The 23,004-nt window shown below is 38.8% G+C and overlaps 1 protein-coding gene across 1 annotated transcript in view; it reads left to right on the top strand.

Moving 5' to 3' along the window:
* Positions 1-23,004, top strand: part of SLC44A5 (solute carrier family 44, member 5) — a 55,176-nt gene that overhangs the window by 18,060 nt on the left and 14,112 nt on the right. Inside the window, exons 4-12 of the mRNA XM_009320588.1 lie at positions 5,401-5,485; positions 9,059-9,143; positions 11,972-12,100; positions 12,888-12,948; positions 14,583-14,706; positions 15,900-15,983; positions 18,619-18,731; positions 19,159-19,290; positions 21,783-21,882. Of these exons, the coding sequence (XP_009318863.1) occupies positions 5,401-5,485; positions 9,059-9,143; positions 11,972-12,100; positions 12,888-12,948; positions 14,583-14,706; positions 15,900-15,983; positions 18,619-18,731; positions 19,159-19,290; positions 21,783-21,882 (913 nt within the window). The remainder of the gene's footprint in view (positions 1-5,400; positions 5,486-9,058; positions 9,144-11,971; positions 12,101-12,887; positions 12,949-14,582; positions 14,707-15,899; positions 15,984-18,618; positions 18,732-19,158; positions 19,291-21,782; positions 21,883-23,004) is intronic.

The raw sequence follows: 23,004 nt of genomic DNA, 5'->3' as shown, positions 1-23,004 counted from the left end.
GAACAGCCTTCTCTTGCAAACCTTATGAAATATTGGTTAGAACTAGAACCTGTTCCTGGAACCAGGTACTGAATTTGTAGCTGGTGACTTTTTCTACCTTTCTTACAGAGAAGATTTGAATTTTCAATCTAGAAACATTTAGTTCAGCTCCAAATCCAGATGCACGTGGTCCCTGCTTTTCATCTTTCCTTGTACTGTACTTCAGCTATTCTTCTTACTCTAATTTATTTCTAAGTAAAAGATGAGATCAGCTTTGGTACAGTTCCAGGGGCCAGCCCTGTACAAAATACGTGAGAGTCAAAGAAGTTCACATTAAGAGAAAACAGATTATAAATCAATCCTTAGTCATGAATTACGTCTTATTATAGGAAAAAAACCCATAGATTTCCGCAGTTTCTTGAATATGTGTGAATACCGCTCTAGATCCCTGTTTAATTTGGCTTGAGAAGTAAGCAATAAATGCAGGTTCATCACACAACTGCTATGACTGAAAATCTGAGTCAAATTTTGCCCTCAGTATTGTATGTATAGCTCACATAGGCTTCAGCTATATATGTGTCTGTGTAACAGTGGGATAGAATTTTTTTATGTTTCAGGGGGGCTGAAATGCAGTCTGAGTAAAAGGTAATCAATTCTCCTTGAAAGATGAAACCAAATGATTTTTGATACTAGCCTTTCTTCGTTCTGCTTCAGTGATGGCTGCTGTTGAGTGACTGTACTGAATAGAAATAGCTATTCTATGTTTTACTTTCTTATCAATCTTTTAACTTTACAGATGAACTAATAGTGCTAATTTAACATTCCGTGTAGTTTTCCTTCCTATCAAACTGCCTTAACTCTTCATGTTTATTTCAGAGACACTGGGCTTATCTGGGCAATACTTTACAAGTGTTTAGCCTCTTAATTTAAGATCATTTTAATTCAGAGAAGTGCACATAAAAGGCAGCAAATAAGTTATCTTGGAAAAGAGCCTCACATTCCAAAGGACAGGTTAATTCAAAGTAATAACTCTTGTATTGCTCCAAGGGATGCTTATACAATACCAGTGTTATCAACATGGATTTACAAATTCTGTGTCATGTGTTCTATTACCTGTTTCAATACATTAGTAAATTGCTTGTGTTAAAAAGCCATAAGAACAATTTGGCAGGTCATTTTCTCCATACATAAAAACATTCAAAATATACCTTTAAGGGAAGCAAAATAATGATATGAAAGACTGCCCTTTCAAAAATACACAGCAGAGGGAATGAGACAGATAGAATATACACATTTGCAGTTCATTTTTAAGTATCATAGGATGCCATCGTTCTAATCATATTTTCTTCTTGACAATGAGCTTTCTAGCCTTTACAACCACTGACATAGCCCATAGAGCACAGAAAAAAAGGAGTGCATCTGATAGACATTTAGTGACAGACATTAGCTATTTTTGATGCTGTCCATGTGTGTTGGCTCCACATCAATAAAAGGACTGACATAACTGCAAGCCTCCCAAAAATGCTATACCGGTGTCATAGGATGTCACATTGCTGCTCTGAGGGTGAGTCAACTGTGTAATATGGTTCAGCTGTTCTTTAATTTTCTTTTTTAGCCCAGATGTTTGTGCCAGCACTCAGGCTGCAGCCTTATGAGCATCAGAGCATGCTGGAATAAAACTTTTATGTGACTGGATTCCTTTTCATTTAGTGCTTGATAGTGAGCCACCAATAGTGCAGCACAACATGCAAAACATGGTGCTGCTCTGTCAGGCTAGTTCTTGCAATAACCTTCTTCACTCAGTGAGAACTGTTGAATTAGGTACTTATTCTTCAGTGACTAGGCCAGAAAAATTGTGTATTTATCACATGGATTCTTTCACTGTCATGGCTCTAAGTTTGCAAAGAGGGTGACAGAGGATTAAGTTTATTAATCTTGATGGTTAGCCCTGGCACAGGCAATGAAAGGAGCTGTTTATTTTCTCTTCTGTTGGTCATTTCCCTTCTCTTTCTGCTGCAGAGTTAATTAAATGCTAAATGTGTATGTTGTAAATCAGACCCAATTATTTTTTGTTTCACTTTGGAATTTAGCTGAGAGGCATCTTCCTCCATCCACCCCAGCAGCTGATCCCAGTGATGGAATTTCACAGTGTGCTAAATCTACTTTTTAAAAGTAGATTCTTTATAATACTGTTCTATTAAAAACATGACTGAAGCCTTAGGCACACAGGACAACTACTGCCAAGCAGGAGTAGTTTTAGACAATTCAATAATGGCAAAGCACGTACAGTCTGAACAGAAATTCTATTCAGAAGTGAGCAGTGTGTTCCATTGTTTATACTCTGCTAATTTCTACTAATTATTGAGAAACACTGCAAAAGATGAGTGATTAAATTTGAGACCAAGGATTGATACAAACCTAGTGAAACCAAGGGAGCCTTTTGAAATATTTTAGCAGACTTTGTATTAGAACTAAAAAGAATGTGAGGAGAATACACTGCTGTGCCCATTTGATGAGCTGAGTGTTATTCTTGTTGGCTGTGTTAGTCCACCCAAACAGGCTGAAGGAAGTAAGCCTGGGTCACATGGGCCCTTCTTATGGAAAGATCCTTAATAAGACTAAGATAGCAGAAAAACCCCAACCAACATTACGTTGTAGTGTTTATCTCCTTTCTCCCAAGTTTGTCTGAGGAGTGAAAAATAATTCTAGGTTTAATATGCTACTTAGGAAAGGGATATTGTTGACAGCAGCAACTACTTCCAAATTATCTATATGAAGCAGATAGAAGTCTTGCTACAGAATTCTTGTCAGTACTTTGCATCTGCCATGGTAGCGCTTATCTCTACTGCTTCCTGTTTTGCTGGTGTTAAAGAAAAAATACAGTCAAGTGTGAAAAATGAGTCCTTTTAATAATGTGCCAAACTAATTTAAAAAAACTAATTTTGGGGCTGGGAAAACACCGATGTATTAGTGTCATCTAACATCATACAAGTAAGGCCTGAAAGGTCTTTCAGGTCTGTATGGGAACTTGATCCATTTGGGACCAGATTTTACCTGTATGAAAAGCAAGGTCATATTAAAGTAGAAAGAAAAACTCCCTCTTGTCAGAGTCATGATGGAAGAAAGTATACATGGCATAACCTACAGACTCATTGCAATCACCAGAGAGTTGTCTGCTTTCTAATGTCCTGTACACATATGAGTTACCAACTGACTATAGGAATTCCTAAGAGAGAGTTGATGCCTCCTAAATGTTTCTATTAAGTAATGCTACTGAAATAAGTAAGTGGGGGCTAAAAAATGAAAAAGTAAACGGGGTTTAGCACTGGTGAAGCACTTCAGCTTTCTCTGAGCATCAGAACACCATGGTTAATCTGAAATGCAGTTAATCTGAATGTTCAGAAGGTGTTTGATAGCAAGCAGCAGGTTAATTCGCGAACTCCAAAACACAGGAAAACTAACATAGGTTAAAAAGAACTAGCAGATTCATTTTTGTAACCTAAAACCATTCCAGCTGAAAGGTAGCATTACAGATTCTCTGAAACTATTTGCGTTGAAGATACATTGTGCATCTGTCCTGAACATTTCAATAAATTTGCAGTCTGCTGCTCTGAGATCTTACATAGGTTCTGTCTCTACTGTACGTATCATTATTGTTAAGCGCTGTCACCAAAGTGACCTTGAGGAAAATGACAGTTTCACAAATGACTAAATATAATGTCGCAAAGTTGAGAGAAAATGGGGTAATTACAGAGAAGCAAGTTCAAGGTGGTTTGCATAGATCAAAGCCTAAAATGTATGCTAAGTGGGCTCCTGACATGCAGTATATAGTGCAAAAGGGGGAAGGTTGGGACTAAAATCTTTGTAATACCTGTAATCTTTTCCACATAATACAAGCACAAGGAAATGTTTGGGAGAAGATCAATGGTCTTTTCTAACAGTTCTCTAGCAACCTGGTTTTAGGGTGTCAGCTCAGGGTAGTGATATGGAATTATATTCTGGCATTATATCTTACTTTCAGATGATACTTAAAAATAAATGAAATTTCTGTTATTTAGGGTCAAATCAGCAGTTAGTAGGACAGTTCAAAGGCTAGTCATTGGCTAGTCATGAGGGAAGCTTAGTCAGGTATGCATGCTACAGCTTAGAAATAATGATATGAATAGTGATAGCTGGTGTGTACTTGATCCTCAACGGGAAATAATGGTGCAGGTGAAAATGGCTTGGAAAAGAAATCTTGCTTCGAAGTGGAGAAAAATTTAAAAGTTCAATATAAACCTCTTTTCCCATTCAGTACTATGGTTCATGCTAGCATATAATACATAAGTTGCCAGGTACAGACCTAGTAACTGAAAAGTGGGACAATTGCCATGTGAGAGGTCAGGAAATGTTTTCATTTACAAAGTGAGAGTTTGTTCCCATTCTTAGTGCATATGGACTCCTAGCCTGGTTTCGGCTGGGATAGAGTTAATTTTCTTCCTAGTAGCTGGTACAGTGCTGTGTTTTGGATTTAGGATGAGAATAATGTTGGTAACACACCGATGTTCTAGTTCTTGCTAAGTAATGCTTACACTAGTCAAGGACTTTTCAGCTTCCCATGCCCTGCCAGCGAGAAGCTGGGAGGGGGCACAGCCAGGACAGCTGACCCAAACTGGCCAAAGGGATATGCCATACCATGTGACGTCATGCTCAGGACATAAACTGGGGGGAGTTGGCTGGGGGGCGATGACCACTGCTTGGGCACTGGCTGGGCATTGGTCCGTGGGTGGTGAGCAATTGCATTGTGCATCACTTATTTTGTATATTCTTTTATCATCATTATTATTATTATGATTATTTTCCCTTCCTTTTCTGTCCTATTAAACTGTCTTTATCTCAACCCACGAATTTTACTTTTTTTTTTCCCGATTCTCTCCCCCATCCCACTGGGGGAGGGGCGAGTGAGCACACGGCTCTGTGGTGTTTAGCTGCCTGCCGGGTTAAACCACAAGTCCATTAGATTCAGTCACACCCTGTGTATTTCTGTCACACACCCAGGTAATCCCATTAATTTCAGTGCCATTGTGGTTGTCTGTGAACACTCAGATTTGCCTACATAGTTAGCTCCTCTTCTTTCCCCTTTTAATAAGCATTATTTTTTAAGTCTATTACATCATATTTTGGATACAACCCAGATATATGTGCCCTGAAGGTAAAAAGTGAACTGTTTTTTTTTCTTACTGATTCATTCATATCTTTGTTCAGTTTAGTTTGTTTCATATTTTAGTTTTCATTAGGAAATTTACAAATCAGTACTCTTCAGTGGTGATCAACAAAGATTAAAGTGGTACATTAGAGGTGATACGTTTTCACGCTAGTCAGTTTCAACTATTAACTGTGTACACTTGACTAAAATGTTAAAAGATACGTGTGTATTTGCAGCTTGGGTGCACGGTGACCCCAGGAAAGTGATTTATCCAACTGACAGCTATGGGCAGTTCTGTGGTCAGAAAGATACCCTCAATGAGTGAGTACTAAATCTATTCACATACGTTTATTACTCATGCACTATGAATAAGATGTGAGGTTTCAAATCTCTCTGTCTGCTAGGGGTTTTTGTGGGAAGTTGAAGAGACAGCGACACTCTTACTGTATTTATTCCAAATAAAGTTTAGAAATAGATTAGTTGCTCAGTGCAAATCTAGACCCAAATTATTACTATAATGCAGTTGTTTTCATAATTCAGATAATATTTTTGGTAAAGTATCAATATAACTTAAAGATTGCATCACTAATTACCTAGAAAGTGAAGCTGGCACAGCTTCTAACCACCAAAGTTTGGATAGTTAATAACCCGTTGAGTAATTCTTCTGTCCACCTTGGGATAGGAGTAGTCCTAAAGCATTGTAGCCTGGTTCTCAGTTTTTCTCAACATGCACCAAATAACAGAAAGGACTATAAGGAAAAGGTCTTTGTTTTTCTGGTGCTTATCCAGTGCCAGTAGAGAGGAGACAAGAGAGAGTGGTCTGGGAGACAGGCAGCTGTAACCATACCTTCCTTGGGGATATCAGCCAAATGGCTCTACTTGTCTCAGTTTCCCAGTCTTTTTAAATTTTGAATTGTAAGAGTTTAATTAGTTGATATCAACAAAGTACTTCTACATGAAAATAGCTGCTCAGGAAAGAAAGATGTTGCGTCAATGTTTTCTCTGAAAATCTAAGTGTTTTGTGAAACAGAATTTAAAAAATAGTTTGCTTTTTCCCCTCACCTTCTCCCTTTTAAAAAGTAAGTAATAGGCCCCCTTTATACCCTTGTCACTGTCAAGAAGCTGGATGCTATGCAGGAAGAAAAACAGAAGCTAGCGTTTGATAAGAGCTCTTTGCTGCTTCTCTCTTTACCCATTTAGTTTTCTGGGAAAAAAATGAGGAAGCCACTGTCCAAAGGGCAGTTCAGAAGGGGAGGAGCAAGAGACAGGGAGTGGAACAGAGGTAGAACTAGGACTTCATATCCTCTCAAGTTTTTTTTACAGAGGAAACAGACTAGATAGTGTAAGAAGACCTGATCCACCCTCTGACTAAGATTCTTCGCATCAGTTGTTGGAGAGTCCAACTTCCTGAAAAGGAAAAACTAGGAGAAAAAGTTGTAGTGTTGTGTGTGTTACCCTCATTGCACCCCTTCCCTGCTCCCCACCCTCCTTATCCCCAATTTGTCCTTGTTCCTTCTCTGGTCGGTAGGAAGCAGCGGGCAAACGGGTTTGGGAGTCTCAGACACACAGCATCCATGCACTGTGTGGCGTGTAGCCAGATTCTTCTCTCTGATTCTTATCATCCACTCCCATTCCCTCTTTCTCTTTGTTACTCAAGCCTTCCCTTTAGTTATTTCTTACAATGTGATTTCCAGTTTGTATTCACAAATGTCCCTCCATATATATGTTTGCTGGAGAATAACACAGCTACTGAGACTGCATTTTGGCACTTACTTGCTACATTGAGGAGTTTCTTATAAAAATATAAGCCAAAAGATACATAATACAACCTACTGGAAAAGCAAGAGTGTTTACGGCAGTAGGTCAGGAGGCCCCTCTGAACAAGTCCCTCTAGTCCCTAGAGGGAGTGGAGGTGTCGGATGTGCTTGTCAGCCCTTCATTGATACCATTGTCAGATTTTTCAGATGCCCTAAAAGTAAGCAGTCTGAAAGGCTAATCCAGGACTACGGTTTTCCAAAGTCCCCAAGGGCTTAGTCTGAGACTTTTTTCTTGGAAAGTGATCACAGTCTCTGTGTTTTGAATCTTGTGCTTGGAACAAGCGTTCCCAGAAATCTCACTGAGGAGTAGAAAGAGAAGCTAAAAACCAAGCCAACACTCATAGCTCATGCAAAACCCCATTTGAACTCCAGTGAATTCCATGCAGTCAAATTAATTCTACCTTGTGTTGTCATGCGAGTCTCTTAGGCCTCTTTGTGTCTCCCTGTAATCCATCCATTAATCTCCATGTAATCTCTAAGCTTGTTTTGCCTTCTGCAGAGCACAGCATAATCACGGAATACAACACAATTTCATTATAAAGAATATAGACCTAGTTCTCGGTGGCTGTTTTCTTGTGTTAGGTATAGGTTTAGACTTTCTTTTCTGCTGTCAGTATCAGCAAGTGGGCTAAGACATAAGAAAAAAAAAAAAGATGTCATTAATGGCTTTGAGCAGCTCACAGATTATAAATAATGTCAAGAAACTATTGAAGAATGATGACATTCCAGTCCAAAATTTTATTCTATTGATTTGAAGAAATAACAACTAACGATAGTGAATTGTTTTTGCCAGGATGCTTGTTTTGTTAAACAGTGCATAGTAGAACATACCTCAGTGAAAACAATTTAACCTTGTAAAATGTCAGGCAGTTGAGCTAATCCCAGTTTTAAAGGGAACTTGAATGTGCAGTGATGCTATATAATGGCTTTGGAGGCATAGCCATATGCAGCAATTGGTGGAGCCACGTGCTGGTGGAGGATCAGAGGATATGTCCTGGACTGGGGGAAACAATGGAGAGATGTGGGAGCAGGACTTATGCCAAGTCCGCAGATAGAAGAGGGGCAGCCTTGTTAGCCCAAGCACACTTCATTGTTAATACTGCCATCCTGCTCCCAAGGCAGAGCTCCCTCTGTGCTACATTGCCACAGTGGGGGTCAGTGGTGGCTCAAACACCGCTTACTGTGTTTTCTTGTACATCATAGGCCACAGGGGGGCATATGCACCATTATTTCTTATGGGGACACTGTATAGTCCTGGCATGGCTAGCTGACTTTGAAGTCTTGTGTAAAAAGGACAGGATACTGCCGTACCATCTTCACTAGAGCTATCTGATAATTTTCTGACATAGCAAAGCTTAACAGCATATTTTGCTGTCTTCAAAACCCAGGTGTTTAAATCCAGAGATCTTGGAGTAGTCAGTTTTCAACAAATCCAAACTGAGGTGTCAGCTACCTCAAGGTCCCAAGTTCCAGAAGCTGTCACACCCCAGAAGTGTGTGGATTCTGGGGTGCAAGCCCCTCAGACTGTCCCTTATTTATATCAAAGGAGGTTTATCAGTGTTATTAGCAGATGCTATTATTCTGTTTCCTGGCCAGCTGCTTTCGGTTTCCAACCATAAAAAGCTTTTGACTGATTTTGGTGCCACCTTCTGATCAACAAAAAATAGGCAGCTTTTACAGCGTAGCATTTGCTGATAGTAATTTTGCGTGCAGTACATACACAATATGTTCAGTGTAAGCAAAGGGACCACAGTGTTTTTGCAGGGGTATTTTACAGACCTCACTTCTTAGAGGCAGGACTACAGATACCTGTAACAGTGCCTAGGGTTGTTTCAGCTTAAAACCTTGCTGTGGACAAAACTTCTCAAAATTAGCATTCAAATACTTCTGGTTTCAGAGATGTCTTGGCACAGAACGCTCAGGGTCTGCTTGGGATTTGTTTTTTTGTCTTGTGTTTGCAATATGACCATTCACAATAGTAGAATTTAAATATCGATGTATGCTATAAATTTTTGAATGGTAGGATGTATAAGCACCCATATTTATAACATTAATTATCTTATATCCACTTCCGTAGGAACAAGACCATTTTGTTTTACTTTAACATTCTGAAATGTGCCAGCCCTGTAGTGTTAATAAACCTACAGTGCCCTACAACACAGGTGAGTGAAATACAGAGATAATATGTTTTCCCTGCCTCTTAGTCATGGTGCTTAAGAACTAGACATACAGTGTTTGGATTTAAAAATTGCTGCTCATATCCTTCAAAATATAATATGATTGTTTTATAGATTACATGTGTAGCACACAGTCTCTGTAGCCTGTGATAGTCAGAAAAAATAAATAGAAATGCACAAGATTGTGTATATTGGATAAGAGTTGACAAAAAAAGTCTGTTTAGTTGAATACAGCAATTTGATACTTATGAATTCATCACAGGCAGCTATTCACTAGTAATCAGTGCATGCAGAAAATAATTTTGATTGACGTCTAGGGTTTTCCAAACTAGACATGTTCAAGAAAATGTGCATATCCTCAGTGACAGGAGTATCGGGGTGTGGTTAGAGCCTATGGCACTTTCAGAAGTGAAGATCTTGAAAGCTTGTTCTTGTCTAATGCCACAATTTGTACTCTCTTAGCTGTGCTGCAACTTCTCGTGAAGCTGTGAAATAAACGCAGTCACTGAACTTGTGTGGGTTAAGATTACCCTCCTGATCTTTTTTACATGAGACCATTTTACTGATCTGGTTTGCTGAATAATTGCACAACCAGTTATGTCAGTTCATCTTATGAGGCAACAACTTATGGCATGGGGTAGGTCAGAGGAATTAGGTGCAGGACTGCTCTGATCCAACTTTGCTGCCAAAGTAATTGTACTGTGTAATTAAACTGCAGGTGACAGAGTATGGTCTCAGCCATCCTGACAACATTCAGTGAAGTCCAGTATTAATTTGGATGAGGGTTGTTATATGGTAACCAATTTACTGATTACAAATGTTAATTGTCTATTTATTTGACTATCATTTTAAAATGTTTCCCATTCCAGCTTGCCCTTACTCCTGATCCCTATCCTTGATAGATGTTTCTGGCCTATCAGTTAGTGTGACCGTATGGACTATTTGACACAGCTGAAGAGATGGAAATCTCCAGCAAGGAAGAGCAAGAACCCTCTTAACACTGACCAGTTGCTGTCAGAATGGAAACTTTCTCTATCAGCAGCAGATTTGCTTCAGGAATCCCCATCTGTCCACATGCAGACACCGACACTGTTACCCTGCAGTCTTTAGACTCTGTTACTGGAACAAGTCAGCCTGTTCAGAAATACTGAGGTCATTGTGTGGGATTTGACTGGTGCTGTGGTCAAGTTGGCAGTGGTCATGAATCAAGTAAGGTGAAATACTTGTTGAAGGAGAGTTTGGGGGAGCAGAGTAGTTATTTTGTTTATTTTCAAACATACATCATCTCCAAAACTGAGAATGTTTTTGAATGCTGTTTGCTACTGCAGATGGTTCATTCTCTGGTCTTTTGTGAAAATGCTGAAGAAACGTTTGTTTGATAATTCCTCTTTTGAACTGCAGACAGGGTCTTTCATTCCTGTCCCATTCATATCAAATAGCAGGAGAAAAAAAACCCAAGAATTGGCATGGGAGGAGCTTCAATTCTTGAGTAAGACTGGATTTGCAAACTGTTATTACAGTTCACTGGATCCATAGACAGCACGTTTCATTGCCTGTTTCATAGGTGGGAAACTGAGGTTATAGTAAAATGTATACTTCTTAGTCACCCGTTGTCCCAGAAAGGACAAAACTCTTCTTTCTTTGTTCCTTGGCCTGTGAGTAGTCCATAGGACTGTAGTACTCATCTAGAAAGACCCTCTTGCAGCATCTGCCATGTTCTAAGGATTAGTACAAGATCTTTTCCCAAAATCCCTTTACGTGAATCATATATGGTGGAATGCCCTTGAGGTGAAATACAGTTTCATGCACGATGTCTCTCTGGTGCTTGGATAGCAGAGCTTTGCAGAGGGTGTTTGGATAGCACAGCTTTAGAAACAGAGAACAGCCTTCTAGAAAAGGCTGAAACTTGCTAAAAAGATGGACTTCAAACTACCTCACAGTATTTAGGAACACTGAGGAGTCAGAACGGCTGTACACTTGCATGATTCCAGTGACCAGCAGAGCCTTCAGAGTCTGTGTATTGGAGCAGCTGCTTCTCCATTACGTAAATGTAAATCATGACTTCTGAGTAGATGCATTCATCAAACCCCAGTCCTCACCTGATTTCTCACATAAATCTGGTTTATAATGGCTGTACCTTGAGTGGTGTGAATTTCAGTCCTGGCATGTGCACCCCCTTGCTTTGTAACTAGAGGAGGTTCATCGTTAGTCAGTAGTAAAAAGCCACCTTTGAGTGATTTACACCTAAATTGACTTGAACGATATCTGTGGAGATGTATTTGACTGAAGAGACTGTGTAGAAGGGTGGAACAATTTTAGCTGCATGAGACTTTTTTTTTAATAAAGTTCTCCTTATAAATGTAATAGAAAGAAACGACGTGTGTCCTGTGAAAGTAGCTACTGCACCACCTTGCTCATATACACTGTTGCTGATGGAAGTAGAGGAGGACCCGACAGACTTTTTCCTGGTGTTCAAAAAAAAATAATATTTTTTTCGACAGACTGAAAGCTCTGCATATCTACCAGAATGTGTAGAACCTAAGAAGATACAGAGAGTGGCTTGATGTGCCATATATGAGGAGAGACTTTGAAAGTGTATTCTATCAAAGAATTTTAGAAGCATTCATCTAGGGAATCAAAAGGAAAACATATGTCCCTTTCTAAATACTGCAGTAAACATTACTGAAGGCAATTCCATAAGAACAATGCACTTTTATAGGTGGCCTTTTTCTTGCTTTTTAATTGTACTGACTTCCCTTACCCTCCTCTACCCCCAGTGTATTTTTACTCATTTTTTTTTTCTTTTCTTGCAGCTTTGTGTCTCAAAGTGCCCAGACAGGTTTGCAACCTACATTGATGTTCAGGCTTCCTACAGATATAAACCAGATCAGTGGAATTACTTCAGGCAGTTCTGCAAACCTGGTTTTAACAATCCTCGCAAGGTGTGTATGTATCAGTAGGTGATGGAATAATTTTTTTCTTCAAGCAATATGTAATATGCATGATTTTACTGAGCTACATCAAAGCTTTGAATTATTCTGATTTCACCATATGGAGTTGTCCCATATATATGGTTTGACAGTGATTTAATCAGGGGTGAAGGTCTTGTATGCACACCAAATCCCCCACTCTTTAAATGATTACTGTTTGCTTAAAAGAATATCTGCAGCTACCCATGTAGTTGCAGTACTGTGGCAAGCAGTATCCTTTAGTACTTAGGTACTTCACGGCAGTAAAGCAGAGTATCTCAAACCAGTTCCTAAGGCTCCTGAGTCATCTATAGCTACTTAGTAATTTAGCTAGGAAAATTAATCTATCCTTCATGTAACTGATTTTGCACTTAAATGTACTGCATTATTTCTCCCATCTTTAAAACACCTTGCAATTCAGCTGTATTAATTGTGCTAAATTCTTAGTCGTCTTTAAGAGAAAAGGTGAAGGGGAGGCAAGGAACAATTGCCCAGTCACTTCTGGCTTAGATGCTGATCCAAAGTGAACAGGTCTTTTCTTTTTTGTCACTAGAAAAGGAAAGCAGAATAGTCTTTTCCCAAGTCACAATGACAGTTTGGATTCTCACTTACATCATGCAAGTGTCTTGCAGCTCCACAGTCAAGTTCGGGGAGGAGGCTACAAAGCCTAGTTTGGGGCATTTTCTCAGACTGGGTGAGAAACAAAAAACACGTAGTTATTCTGCTATGTATTCAGCATTCCTATTTTTCCCCTTTTTAGTCTGTTGCTCAAGTCCTACGTGATGAAGATTGTCCTTCGATGATCATTCCAAGCAGGCCTTGTAAGTGGTTCTACTTCTTACACACATCTTAGCAGATTATAAGTGTTCACATTAAAGCACAACTCCAGTCTGAAAAGTGTTTTGTTGCAAGGTCACTAGGAGCTGTCTGTTATCTGACAGTGACGTCCATTCAATTTTAAACAGTTTGAAAGTATAAAGATTTATTATTATTTTTTCTAACTGCCATCTGTGAACATTCAGCGTGTGATCGGGTCAAGCTGAGCTGTTTCTTGCTCTTGAATCATCACTGGTAACAAAAGCTTTACAGTTCAAATTGTGCCTTCCAAAACATGTGAGCAAGCAATCCCATTGGCATCAAGAAAATGCCACGAATGTAGGAAGGAACACATGGCCAGCTGTTGAAGTTCAGATGATACTTGAGCCCCGTTACAATGCAGCTTGCTTTTCAGTTGCAGTGCTGGCTGTGCAGGGCATACAGAGGAATTAAGGGGCCAAAAAATGGTTTTGTCACTGTGGTCAGCAGGCATTTCTGAGTAGATAATCACAGGTCCCAGAGCTCATCTCAGCTGCAGAAGCATAATACCAAGAGTATCTGTCACTGACCCAGAAGTTCATGCAAATAAGAAATTGCTGTTTATTTTTCCATGGTTTAAAATAGTCATAATGTAAACCAGGGACAGGTTATCAAAAAGAGAAAATATGGATTAAATTTTTTTTAAAATTAAGAATTTGTATGAAAACTGAGGAACTGACCCAAAAGACAGAAAATAATTTGCAAAGAAGCTATTATCTTCTTTTAGACTACAACAAGGGGCAAAGATTACAGAGGGAGGAAGAGAGACATGTTACTTAATTATTTCCTCAGAATAATTGGTGGGGTAGATATTCTAGACTGAATATTGAACCCTGGCATCAGTATTGGTTGGAACCTGATAAGGAAAGCACAGAATTGTTATATAAAGTACAGCTGTGTAGGAGGTCTGACCTGCTCTTCCCTTTGGAATGAAAACCAGGACTTACTGCAGCAAAGAGCAGGGCAACATAAATGAGTATGTAAACATCTCTCCTTTTCTCTCTCTTTTATAATCTCCTCCTCCCTCTGTCTAACTAATAGTTTCTGTCTTTTTTCCATTGCTTCCTCTCCAAGAATATCTAGTGATAGTGGCTGGTCCTGCAGCTCATCTGGCATATAAGGAACAACTTGACACTTGCTGTTATGTGTTATTTTGAGTGCTAATACCATTTGTGACCAGTCATGTTGAGTCTGTCCCTGGGGGCTGGTTTGATTATTACCATGAAATGACATATTTGAGAAGCTGCAGTTTCTGTAAGCTGCCCAGATACTGACAGAGAGTAAGTTCCGCATTTATTACAAATTCTTAAACTGCTACAGATACTACTGTTGTTATTTGGTAGCACCTAGAATCTCCAGATGAAACCTATGATCCCACCATGCCTGAGCTTGGACAAAAAGCCCCAGAGCATAAAAATCATAATCTTGAATATAATGGCTCTTCCAAGATTTGTCAGAGTCAACATATCTTTAGATAATCAGTTGAAAAACAATTGACAGTGAATCTGAAATGATTTAAATATGTTGCAAAAGACAAGTGATAGAAGCGGAGCTCGACATGAAATGTAATATGCATGCTGTGTTTTCATATTTTGAATAGTTCTTAAGAGATGCTTCCCAGACTTCTCCACGAAGAATGGTGTGCTAACTGTGGCAAATCAGACTACGTTCAAAGATGGAAGAGGGAAAACAAGAAATGTAACTGATCTCAGGGAAGCTGCAAAGTAGGTTTTACCCTTGTTAAGTGCTCGTTTGTTGGATTCTGAGATTGTGAAATAATTTAGGAATTGAAAAAATAATCATAATCTGTTGTAGCAAGTGGCTGAGGGTACCCAAGGAAAACTTGCTAGTAAATGGTCTCTCTGTGCCTGGGCACTTGCAAAGTTCCAGTAAGGAAAACCAGCACTGTGGTATGCAGAAATGAGCACAGAGCCAAAAGTTTTAGTCTGATTGTCTCGGAGTGACTGTCAGTTTTTAAATAATTCTTGTTTTTCCTAGCAAAAATTAGTATTAAAGAAAGCTAAAGGAGGTTCAAAATGAAATCCTCATGCTGCAGGACTCAGGCCAGCCAGTAATGGCCTCAGCGATTCCTTCCTATGATGGCCTTTCCATTAACATGGACTGTCCTAGTACTTTGGGCATCTCACCTCGTCAGAGTGCTCCTGTTTTTAGTACATGTCTAAAGATCAAAAAGCAATGTACTGGGCTCTGATGCATTACAACACCTCCCTTGCAGATGGACAGCAAGTATCTCCAATCCTGGGCATCAACCAGGATGAGAGAAAACTGCTGCAATAGCCTCACTTTGCCAGCTGCTGTCAGTCCTCAGCCCGTCTGGAGCACAGGCTTACCTCTCAATCCAAGGCTACCACATTCTAGCACCTTGCCAACACTGATAACACCTGCACCTTATTAAGTTCCATTCTTCTGGCATCTAAAACGACATTGTCTGTTCTTCGATAAGATGATCCTTCATTTCTTCTTAGGAAAACATAAATATGGGCAAGCACTTTGCAGGATAGGAAAACAATTCCATAAAGTTAACCTTTTGCTTCACTGAGCTGTTTTCTGCTTCTCTGCTATTAGCAGTTCTAAAGTCACAACTGTTTGGCTCTTGGTACATTGCAGATCTTAATAGTATACACTTTTCTTGTGGCATAATAAGCAATTCTATCTGGCGATAGTTGGTATTCATAAAGCTTTTTCAGGAGCTGTATAGACATTTTTACACAGTTTTTTTTCTTTGGCGTAACTGTGATTGATGTTGGCTTGGTTACAGAACTGGAGCTGGAGGATAGTAATATACTCTTATCACTAGCAAAGATATTTCAAATTCTTTCACTGAGCCTATCTGTTGTTTAAATAAATTCTGCTTTTCTACCTAAAGTAACCTTTTCTTTGGTTTGTCTTTTCTCAGCGGCATCAATAATGTCCTGGATGCAAGATCAGTTGGAATGAAAATTTTTGAAGACTATGCCATTTCTTGGTATTGGATTTTAATGTAAGATTTTCATGGGTATTTTTAATTTTTCCAAACTCACTTTGGAGCATGCAGGGAATTAAAAAATAGATCATGTATGTGTTTGTTACCAATCCTACTTTTAAACTCAAGGAGCAACTGTAATTTCCTTTCATCACATGATAATAACGTTGTTATGGTTCTGTACATGAGGTAAGGATAGCACAGCATACATACATAGAGTGTCAGTTGATCTGGGGTAGCTTTTTAATATCCTACCAGGCAAAAAAACAGGAGGTGGTGTCTTCTGTTGCAGGACTCATCTGCGTGGTAATTCTAAAACTGAAAAATCTTAATTAAGAAACTTTCAAACCAATTGCAGTTGCTAAGTGTCATTACTATATATAAAACCCACATAATTTCTAAATTCATACTAGCAATATGTTAAATCCATTATAATCCATAAATCCAGTATAAATCCATAAATCCAATGCAGCAGGCAAAGCAACATCAAGAACAAAAAGTATTGAACAGTATTAACTTTATCTTGCAATTAATACTAATCACCAATTAGTAAAAATGCAGCACTGAAACAAAAGAAGTAGCTGTTTTGCTGAAGCAAATATATAAGCATATGTGCATTCTTAGCCCATTAATACTGGTTTTGATGGACCAGGGTGTTGATCAATTTAAACAGGAGCAGAAGTCTTTGCCAGGTGAGAGCCTATAACATGCACATATTAAGCATACGTTATTTGAGCCTGAATGCAAATCCACAACAATAAATACATAAACTTTAGATAATAAACTTAATATGGAGAATTAGTCAGTTCAGTAACATAAGTTGTCAGCTTTTAAAGGTGTTCAATCACTGGTGGGAGGACAGCTTTCTCACAGTCTGATACTGTGCTCACAATAGTCAGTGGCAAGAAACTCACTGGTATTCAGCAAGCTCAGTTCTCTCTAGATCTCTTACTGAAATCAGGCTTATGGTGCAGATTCTTTCAAAGGAGATAGCACTGAACAGATAGGCTGGAGAGAGAATTGACCATTTTTTGAACAGAAATTCTAAATACTGAAGCCAGTTTCCACATTTCAAATATGATATTTTTATAAGGAATTGTTGCTACTTTTAAAGTATTTGGATAGAATTTTCTTCACACTTTTCATCAAATGATAGCATACATGAAATGATTTCTGGACAAACATATTTAAGTGCCAGAGTTTGGGTGATGACAATGAAGGCCTGATAGTGAAAGGAGGCTGGATTAAAAATTAAATATGGAATTGCTCTAGTCTTTTTAGCATACCCAAAAAGAACTGCTGCTTTCAAGCCTCAGTTTAAGGGAACCAGTCTATTGAGGACAGTTGTTACCACATACTCAGTTTTGGTGTTACTAGGACTCGTGTATATCTAAAGATAACTTTAGATAAAGGTAACTTACTACTTTCAAGAATAGAGTCATAAGCTCCAAAACGACAACTTTTTTTGAGGAATACATTCTGAATTTCAAACAAGCCATTCAGAAAGGGAAAATACATCATGCTAGGAAGCCTTTAAAGGGCTAGGACTTAAGACCAGCTTACAAAGGTTTAACTAAATAAGCTGATGTTCTTTTTCTTGTCCCTGTGCCCATCTGGCTTAGTTTGCCCAAAACATCTGGTTTTGATTGTTTATGATCAGGCTGACCCATTTTTTATCTTTGGTAACTGGCTAAATAAGCTGGGAACGTTCAGAAGAGAAGTTACTGAACACGAGAAAGAAGAGGTTTTAACTTTTTTTGAGTCTGTACTAATACAAAATTCTGATGTAGCACCTACTAAAAATTCTGAGAAATGAAATGTTGTGTGAAGCATCTGAGCTGGATGTTTGTTGGATGGGATTATTATTCACATTGCTTTATTCACATTGCTTTATTCACATTGCTTTATTCACATTGCTTTATTCACATTGCTTTAGAATGATGCCTCACTGAGTAAAAAGGCCTTTTGCAGTCATTTTTTCCTTCCTGACTTGCTTTCTGGGAGTGAAATGAAGACAAATATTTGCTTACCACAGTCTTGATAAAGAGAAGACACTCTGCAGATGTCTTTCCTAGGGGCCCCATTGATAGCTCTTAACAGTTTCTTTTTATGCATCACAATGCCGTGATCATTTCCTCTTCTGATGGGTAGAAAGAGTCACTGGTTTTCCTCCTAAATTTAATTCTTTTTTCCTAGGAAAGCTCCTAGAACTTTACTTTACTAACATTGTTTCTTTGCAAGTAGGGATTTTTAATGGAGGACATAAACCAGCAGCCTCCCCACACGTAGGTATTCCTCCAATTTAACTTCCTGTTCTGTAGACTAGACCATGGCCTGAAAAAGGCAGTGAGTTGTTCAGCTGGTGTAAATGACCAAAAAGGCATTGTACTAGTCCCATTTCAGCCAACCTGAGAACCTAGTGTATACAAACATTTCTGGCTCTGCCCTGTGAGATCATCATATATAAGCTATTTGTTTCTAATAGCAGATAATAGCCATGAGGATGTATTTCATAAGGAAGATTTTGAAATACATTTTTACAAATCATTCTCTTATGTGAGGTGAAGTGACCCTCATTTGGAGTAACAGGCATGCCAGGAGGTGAAGATTCTCACACTTGTTTTCCCTGTGTTTCTGTTTCTTGTCTTTCTAGTGGGCTGTTCATTGCAATGATTGTGAGTCTGCTCTTCCTTGTGTTATTGAGGTTCACGGCTGGGGTTCTCTTCTGGATTTTCATCTTTGGTGTGATTGGAATTATAGGTTATGGTAGGTGTAATCTTCTAGCCTCTGAGGCTATTTTTCTTTATTGCTTAAGTTTGGGCAAGGAAAATCAGTAATTACATCAATAAAATGGTACAATTGGGAGAATTAATGCCTAGTTTTAGACACAGTTAAGTGAGAAGGGCTTAAATGGCAGCGAAATTTAGTAAGATCCAGCTGTGCTGATACTCAGCACCAGATGTAGTAACCTGGATTATTTACCCACAGTATGCTTAGTCTGTATTCACTTGTACTGATATTTCTTTTCTATGTATGTGGTGTTATAATTGACTAGTCTCACAGTAATGCATTTTTGGTTTTTGCTTACCTGACATGCTGAAGACAAAACACTTGGCTTGTAAAAGACTTTTTTAAAAAACTTGTCTTTGCACTCTTCGGAAACACTCATTTTATACTGATTGCTTTTTAAAAGGCATCTGGCATTGTTACTGGGAGTATGACCATCTTAAAGGAATACCTGGATCTGACCTCACTGTTTACGATATTGGATTCCAGACAGACTTCAGAGTGTACCTGCAACTGAGGCAAACATGGTTAGCATTTAGTAAGTGCCCTTTAAACTTGGTATCTGTTAATGGATATTCAGGAGAATCAATCACTGTCTTGCCACAGTTTCTGCCTTGTTAAATCTCCTCCTCTACGTATGTCGCTCAGAGAAGTAAGCAGAATTCTCTTTCTTTGTATCATGCAAAAGTCTACTTTTTTTGCAAGGAGACTAGTATATTTGTAAGGGGAGATAATGCAATTGCACTAGTGATAGTGAAAAATGCCCGTTACTAGCATTCCATTTCCTGTGTGTTCAGTCTTCGTAATGGGGAAGTAGAAGGCAATAACTAAGTTAGTCTTGATGAAGTTGCATAAGGAGGAGCATTTTTCTCTCCCAGTCTGTTTATTCTCCCTCTTTAAGGGCCCCAGAAATGAGATTAATAACTCTACACATCTTTGTAGAACTGTTTAGATTCAGGTCACTGAATTTTCTTGGAGGTTGATCTAAGACTGTGGAATGAACCATCACAAATTTCATCACCTTTATTTTCAAAAGTGTTTCATTGCCTTCTCTTACAAGGGCAGTGTATTTAAAAGAAAATTCTACTGGAACAAGACAGCCTGCAGCATATACATCCCTCCCCGGGGAAGGAGGGGCAGAAGAGAGGACAAATACCTGTCAAATATTACTTGCACTGCTGTTACTGCTCTGTTAGAAGGCACACAGACACAAACTGATGATGAATGGAACATAATCTAAAACACTGCCTCTCCCTATTGGTAGCTAAATTAATAGAGCAGTAGTTTACTGCTTACGTCTCCTTTCTCTGCTTTGTGTCTGCATTTAACTCTGTGTTGGATCATTGAGCTCATGAGCCATCTTCTACATATTGTTGAGGCAGACCTTTTTAGTATGCTATCCCTAGAGAATATTAGGACTTTATTATGTTTTTCCTTGTAACTCTCCAAGCCATTCCCCTGCCTGATTCTTAGCAGCCAATGTATAGTTTATCTAGAGGTCAGTGTCACATTCAGTGAGTAAATTGAGGTACTCAGGAATTAAATTACTTTTCCAAAGTCACCCAGCAAAGCAGTTAAATATCCTTGAAGAAAACGTAGGTCCTCTTAGTCCTGGTCTAGAACTCATCATGTACTGACATTGCTTTACTTTTTTACAATGTTTGGGACAAGCTACATTAACTTAACAGAGCTGAACTGGAATGTGACCAATTTTAAAGAAACCTGATCATGTATTCCTTCATGGGGAACCGTATCAAAAGTAGGTGCTGAAACACATGTAACAAAAACCTTGTTCTGAACAAAGTCTGTGGCTCTGAGGACCACAGCGGTCACTTGCCACCTGCAGTTCTGATGGCTAGGGATACTGATAATACTTGGGATTGCAATTTAATGTCATCTGTGACTATCTGGGTCTGGATTCTGAGACTGTCTGAGCTGTGGGACCTGAAGCCAATTCCCATGTCCCTTTGCAAACCTCCAGACAAGCCAAGGCTTAGGGATAATATCCCTTCTGTCTTCCTCTCCCTCCACAAACTTCTTGGTTTCAGCTGGAGGAGACAGGTCCTGCTGCATGCAACCATCCACAACTGCTGGGCTGGTTTAATTATTGTCTAACTGTCCGAAGCACCCAGAATTAATGGATATGTCTGAGAGTCAGAGGAGATGTGCTTCAGGCGTTAAAGACTCTGTCTTCTCTAGATGAAGCCCAGAGAATTTTTTTACTTTCTACTGCAGAAGTAGGTTTTGAACTGACACAAATATAAATCAGACTGAAGCAGACTCTTTAAACCGGATCTGGGTTATGATTCAAACACTGTTCATAACTAAGAGAGGAAATGTTCTGGGACATGGTGCTCTCAGCTCTTTGACCTCAGAGCAAGTTTGTATGATTCCAGCAGCACAACTGGAAGGTGAAAGTAATTTGTCCAAAACTGTCCTATCTTAGCCTCCTCTTTTTTTTCACTCAAATGAGGTGAAAGGAGGTCATGCCAGGTTAATACTCAAACAAACCTATTGATTTCAGTACATCTAAATGTTAGAAAAATATATATCAGAAAAATGCACTCATGAAAATTGTTGACTCTTCATTGCCTTTTTATTTATTTTATTGTATCTAAATACTACGAATTAGCAGCATTAGAGTATGAACATGCAAAATGCTTGTTTATGAAAAGTAGAATTTGGTAAGGGTGAACTGTATCTAAGGCCAAATGCTAGTCACATTTAAGTAAATTATTATCTTTGAGAATGAAATGTTCCATTTTTATTCTAAAATTATAAATGCTAATGTCAGGGTCCTACACATTCTGACTAACTCTCTGCATGTAAATTTCCCTACGCTGGAACTTACAAAACTATGAAATAGGATTGAAGATTAGTAGGTGCAGTGAGAGAAAGAAAGAATGCTTTAGCAGAGAATTTTATGGAGTTCGTGAACAATATTGTATAATACAAGGAAAAAAAAACAATTTACAGAGGCAGCATATTGGTTCGATTCTTGATAAACCTAACTTTTTTGTTTGTTTACAGTGATTATACTTTGTGCTGTTGAGGTCATAATCATACTGATGCTGATCTTCCTAAGGAATCGGATCCGGATTGCTATTGCACTGTTGAAGGAAGGTAGTAGGTATGTTTGTCTGATTTTAATATATTTTGAATTTTATTAAATGAGCTCTAGAGTACACTCTTCTTGAGCTTCATCTTGCACTACCAAGGGCAGAAAGTTGGGGTTAAAGTACAACACTGGATTTGTTGAGCTGAACAGGTAGTATAAGGAATGCCAGTTCTGTTTTAATGAGGCTGTGCTTATAAGAGCTTTCTCTTTTGCAGTAAGACTTTTCTTCTCTCTCAGCTCCCTGCCTTAAGAGTACATATACTGTTAGTGGTATGACGTATCCTCAGTGCAAGAAGGTGTATCAGCAGAAATGCCAAGTGTGGTACACTGTTAATAGGAGCCTGGGACCTATAGCTGCCAACTTTGCTCTGTCATTGGATTGTCTCTGGAGTGACATACTAGTGGTAGAGGATTGGTGTTGTTTTGGCTGGGGCTTTTATTTAGGAAAGACTGGATTCTTCTGGCTCCAATCAAACTTTGTGGGGACATGCATAAATCTGCAGAGAGAAAAGGAGACTTCCATGACCAGACGTTGTCATATGCTGCAGTCCAAGACACTTCTTTTCAGCTCTGAGTACAGAAGAAAGCAGAGCAGGATATGAGAGTTGAAGGCCTAGGAGACCTCTTTGTTTTGTGTTTCCTGAAATCTGTGACTTTGTTCACAGTGGTTCCTGTTTTACACAGTGCCAACACTTAGTTCTTTTTTTTTTTTTTTTTTGGAAAATGGGAGTGTAACAAAAGAGAAATGGACTTAAAACATCAGGCCATTGGATTTCATTGCAAATAGGCTAAGGTCTCATAGGCCTTGGAAGTAGAGCTCTGTTGTTATTTGCTCTGCGTTTATGTACACTTGCTTGTAGTTTTCTGCCACCTCCGTTGACATTGTGGCTCTCAGGAATCAGGATTTGGGATTTTTGTAATGGGATTAAGAAATACTGAAGTTCTGTATTCAGCCAGGTACCTGTTTCCTGTCTTATGCTACTGTGCAATTAGAGCATAGCAATTAATTTTGGCAGCACTAAATTATACTCTTTAATTCCTGCTCATTAAAATCCAGGAACACTTTTAGCACTCTGCAACACTTTTGTTCACAACCTTGACAGGTAGAAAGATTTCAGAAAGTTCATAAACTTC

This window comes from Pygoscelis adeliae, unplaced genomic scaffold, assembly GCF_000699105.1.
Source record: "Pygoscelis adeliae isolate BGI_AS28 unplaced genomic scaffold, ASM69910v1 Scaffold402, whole genome shotgun sequence".
NCBI classification, from domain to species: domain Eukaryota; kingdom Metazoa; phylum Chordata; class Aves; order Sphenisciformes; family Spheniscidae; genus Pygoscelis; species Pygoscelis adeliae.
Note: the sequence above shows the minus strand (reverse complement) of the source record. Positions and strands in the feature narration are given on the sequence as shown.